At 51.5% G+C, this 5100-nt stretch overlaps 1 protein-coding gene across 1 annotated transcript; it reads right to left on the bottom strand.

Moving 5' to 3' along the window:
* Nucleotides 1-2661: 2661 nt before the first annotated feature.
* On the bottom strand, nt 2662-4466 carry ADRA2A (adrenoceptor alpha 2A). The gene has a single exon (XM_069020458.1). It carries the CDS (start codon nt 4403-4405, stop codon nt 3071-3073), a length of 1335 nt encoding a protein of 444 aa, XP_068876559.1. The 5' UTR covers nt 4406-4466; the 3' UTR covers nt 2662-3070.
* Between the last annotated feature and the right edge of the window lie 634 nt (nt 4467-5100).

Here is a 5100-nt window from a genome sequence, read left to right as displayed (position 1 = left end):
ACAATCAAAGTTCATTACATCCCTTAATGCGTCATTTGCAAGGGAATGACCTGGAAGCAATGACAGGGAGGGAGTCAGGAGGGGGAAGGGGAAGAGCCTCAGTCTCCCAGCCCCAAACCCACTAAAATACTCTACTCCCCACACTAGAGATTTGGCAGCAAGGACAGCTGACAGCCAGATGGGTGGAGCAAGTGCAATCAATGGCTGCTGGATCACCTCGTGTCCCAGGCACTGACCCAGAGTCTCCCACAGGATCTGCTTTGTGAAACCCTCCAAGGCCATCAGGGTCAGCCAAGACCAGAGTGGGAGCAGGACACCCTGGCCTGCAAAGGCCACCACGAGGTAAGCAAGATGTTCATCCCTGGGCCACCATCAGGTGCCCTACACCCAGCAGTGACACTGCCTTCCCACCCTGGCCCCCGCCCACCTCGCCAAGCACCTCCAACTGCACCCCCAGGGCACTGGCAGAGTGGGGCCACCGGACCAGCAGCTCCCACATGGGGCTCTGATCATTTATTTTCTCACCAGCAGCAGTTCCACATTCCGTGGGAGAACGATCCCCCATCACCTCCTTCAGGGAGGGTCTTGGCAGCACTGGTGGAAGGGCAAGCAAGCTCTGGCTCCTGGGGACTGGAAACAAAGCCCCACTGAGGTGGACACTCCTGCATATATCACAAAATGTTGCCTTCCAGCCTAATTGTTTCTAATCCCATCTGCAAACTAATTATTAAAATCCCTCACAATAGCTGCAGATGCCGCGCCAGGCAGGCGTCCCCAGCAGCAGTGCCAGGCTGCACTCCCAGGGTGCAAATCACACCCTCAAACCCTATGCTCTTTTCTTTAACAAACACATGAATGCCCTTACTGTGGCACAAAGAGGGGGGGTAGAAATACCCAAGAAATATCAAGGACTCATTTGTTATTATGCCACTGCACAATGAACAGAACCATTGTTTCTACCTGGGCTAACAATGCCTTTCAGACAATGCAAATGCTTTTCCCAGTGTGTTCTTCAAAAAATGGCAAGACCAAAGCTAGCAGAGGATTGGTGAACAGTTCAGAAAATAAAATACAACAAAATAAAATATAACAGCTAACATTATTCAGAGGATTTTCACACTTGATCTGTAAACGCTCTTTTATTTAATAAAAATAATCATCCATTATAGCAACTTCTGCTTGTGGTTTGGTTTTGTTTTTGTTGGGTTTTTTTTTACATTAAAGCACAGTTTATTTGCTGTCCTCACCTCTTGAGGATTCAGTTCTGAAAATGCAAGTGAATGTAAACACTGCTCTCTAGGTCCCAAGATGCATCCGGGGACGCTTGGAGTCAATTAGAAAGTCAAAAGAGAGAGCAAAATCAACAAAACACTCCCCAAAAGTAAAAAGGTATTTTTAAAGTCTCTTCCTGTGCACCATACAAATCCAGAGAAGGCAAATTCATCTTATACATTCAACTTATACAAACTTTGCTTTCTCCCAACCGTTTCTGTGACTTGTTAGCATTTGATAAAGCTGTTTTCCTAACATTAAAAGACTTGCAGACTCATTTATTGTGATAAATCAAAAGTTTTTCTTATAAATGTTCTCCAGAAAATTATTCATGGCATAAAGATGTTAAATTTGTTCTGTCCATTTTTGTTTTGGGTTTTTTTTCCTTTTTTTTTTTTTTTTTTTTTTTTTTAGCACAAAGAGCTGAAAGCCATTTCAGGAAAGAGTGTAAAAGCAGTATTAACTCTCTCTCCTGCTCCAATCTCATAATATTTACACTTAAAAAAAAAAAAAAAAAAAGAAAAAGATTAATTACACTATAAAAGAATGGAGAAACTGGCAGTTAAGTTTCCCATTTCAGAGTTTTGCCTTGTATAAGACTGAAAGAGGGATGCTTCCCTATTTCCTAGGAAAGATGAGACTGGCAGGTTAAAAACTGAACTCTTCTCTCTTAATTGAGAAAGATGAACAGCCACTGTGCAAGAACCCCCTCCTCTCTGCAGGAAATCCTGCAGGAGTTAAACCATCACAAATCAGATGAGATAACATGATATGCAGAGCCCTGCTGTTTGCTTTGAAACATTACCTATTTACAGTTGAGGTGGAGGAAGCAAGTGAGCATCGAACACATTTCAGTGCTGCAGAGTGGTATAATATCAAACGAGATTAACTCGTGGGGAGCTTGGCTGGGTCCCAAGGCTCACGTTGCAAGGGAGACAGTTTCTGTTGCCTGGGACATCCCTGCCTGCACAGCAAAGCCACCACTCCATCAGGGTCTGCTCTAATGAGTAACGAGACAGCAGTTGCCATCTCAGCTGTATTGTGTCGCTGGCAACACAGAAATTAAACAGGAATAGGTATGACATTAAAAAAACCAACAAAATTAGCCAGTCTGATGAGGTCTATAATCCTAAGATTTACAGCCAGAATTAAAAAATATAAAAAGACATGAATTTGGAAATGTTGGTAATATTATCAAACTGTCAGGTAGGGGGATGGCTCTAGTTATTCAGTGGTTATGAGTGAGGGGCTTTGCAGGGGGTAGGAAGAGAAAGACTTTTAAGGTATCAAGGATAATTAAAGCATTCACAGTTTCAAAGCTGCTTGCCTTACAAAAATTAAGACATTCAAATTCAAGAATGCAATATTGTGTTTTACGCGGGGGGGGGGGGGAATACAACAAAATAAAAAAGCCAACACCTCTGGTGTGGCATACTCCCTTTCTGTTGTTCATCTCACAGAGCTGCATGATGTTTGTCTTTAAAGAGTCAAACTGAGCAGTCATGAGAATATCCACTGAGAGATTCTGGCAAAAGAAAAAAAACCACAAACCCTAACAAAATAAACCAAGCAAGTCAAAGGCCATCCACCCCTGGAAAGCCAAATGCCACGGCTCAGACCTCCACTTGCCTGCTGCTCCTCACTGCTGCTGCCCAGTGCTCCCACAGCCTCATCTCAGGTTTTAAAGGCTTCCTGCTCATGAGCTGAAGGAAACCATCCCATGCAAGCACAGCCCGAGAGAGACACACTTTACACTCGTAAAAAGTCTTGATTAGTCCTGCTGGTAGCAAAGGGTCCTTCAAACAATCCTTTTCCTCTCTATCCTGCAGAGGATCCTTTTGAAGGCCCGTCTGAAGTCATGGTTGAAAATGGTATAGATGACGGGGTTCAAGGAGCTATTGCAGTAACCGAACCAGAAGAAGAACTTGAAGAGGGTGTCGGGCACGGAGCAGCTCTCGCAGACGGCCATCAGCGTGTAGGTAAAGAAGAAGGGGAACCAGCAGATGACAAAGACTCCGATCACCACTGCAAGCACAAAGGTGAAGCGCTTCTCCCGGTTCTGCCTGCCTCTCCACCGGGACCCTTTGGTGTTCTTCTCCTCCTCTGTCTTCCTGGGCAAACTGTCCCCAGGCTTAATTTGGCTCAGTTTAGTCTTGGTCTTTCCTCTCGATGGTCTCTCTGACTTCTTACTCTGGTTGTTCTCCTGGTGCTCAGAGGAAGAGGTCTCCTCCATGTCTATGCCATTGACCTCTCCCTCCTGCCCACCACTGCCTCCTGCTGCCTTCTCCCCGTTGAGCTGCGCTGTGGCTGGCAGGTCCTCCTTGTCAGTCAAGCCATTCTGCTTCTTCTCGGGGCGCTCTGCACGCTTGTTCGGCGGGACCCTTGTCCTCCTCTTGGCTATCTGGTAGATGCGCATGTAGACCAGGATCATGATGAGGCAGGGGGCAAAGAAGGAGCCGATGCTAGAAGAGATGATGTACCACTTCTCATCATTGATCTTGCACCCTGCCACCCCCTGGTCAGCCTGCTGCCCACTCTTTTTCTCGATGGAGATGAGTGGTGGGAAGGAGATGACAGCCGAGATGACCCAGACGATGAAGATGATGCACTTGATGCGGCGTGGGGTACGCTTGAGGTTGTACTCGATGGCTTGTGTGATGGACCAGTACCGGTCCAGGCTGATGGCACAGAGGTGCACGATAGAGGAGGTGCAGAAGAGCACATCCAAGGCCAGGTAGATCTCACACCAGACTTTACCGAAGTACCAGTACCCCATCACCTCATTTGCCAGTGAGAAAGGGATGACCAGCGTGGCCACCAGGATGTCAGCTGAGGCTAAGGAGACCAGGAAGAGGTTCTGGGGGGCTTTGAGCGCCCGGCTGGTGAAGACAGCGATGATGACCAGGACGTTGCCAAAGACGGTGAAGAGCATGAGCAAGCCGGCCAGGCTGATGAGAGTGATGGTTGTGTGCAGAGGGTACGGCGTGCCCCAGCCCGGCCCGGCCCCGCTGTCGTTGAACGTCCCATTGGTGCCCGGAGGGGGGTAGCCCTCCTCCTCCTCCAGCTGCCGCTGGTACTCCATGGAGGAGAAGAAGTGGCCCCTCTCCGTGAACGGGCGCTCCAGGTTAAACATCAACCCCGGCTGCGCGGACACCCCCGCCCTTCGCCCCGGCTCCACCCGCGCCGCGCCCGGCTCCGCGCGCGGCTCCTCCGCGTCCTACTGTGCCGCCGGCCGGGGCGGAGCGGCGCGCCAGGGGCTGGGGGGCTGCGGGCGGGCACGGCGCATGCTGGGCGCTGCCGCCGGGACCCCCGAGCGCGGCGGGGCGGGCGGAGCGCGGCCGAGGCTGGAGCTGCAGCCGGCCGCGGCTGCTCTGCTTCGCTCGCCGCCGAGCAGCTTTATAGCCCCGGATCGGGCCGGGGCTGCCGCGTCAGCCCCACGTGGGGAACTGCCCCCGGTGCGCGCACACGCACACACAGACACGGGCAGAGACACACATGGACAGACAGACACACACGGACACACACAGCCGGACTCGCACACCGCGCACCCCCGCACCGACGCGGACACGCGCGTCCCCCGCACACGCACCTCGCTCAGCTCTCACGCCCGCCCGCTCCGCGCACACACCGCACCCGCTCGGCACTGCCTGTATTTGCACACCCGCTCGCTCCCCGGCACCTCCGCGCACACACGGGCATCCACTGTCACGCTGTTCCCATCCCACGGTCTCGCCCAGCCCGGCTCTCCGCCCCGCCCGGAGAGAGGAGCGGCCCCGCGGAGCGGGTCCCACTGTCCCAGGGGATGGGCGTGCGAGGGGCGGCTGGAGG

Source organism: Aphelocoma coerulescens, chromosome 6 (genome assembly GCF_041296385.1).
Source record: "Aphelocoma coerulescens isolate FSJ_1873_10779 chromosome 6, UR_Acoe_1.0, whole genome shotgun sequence".
Taxonomy (NCBI): Eukaryota; Metazoa; Chordata; class Aves; order Passeriformes; family Corvidae; genus Aphelocoma; species Aphelocoma coerulescens.
This window is presented reverse-complemented; position numbering and strand designations above follow the sequence as displayed.

Coding starts and splice junctions, on each gene's coding strand:
- ADRA2A (XM_069020458.1), bottom strand. CDS start 4,405: ATGTTTAACCTGGAGCGCCCGTTCACGGAGAGGGGCCACTTCTTCTCC.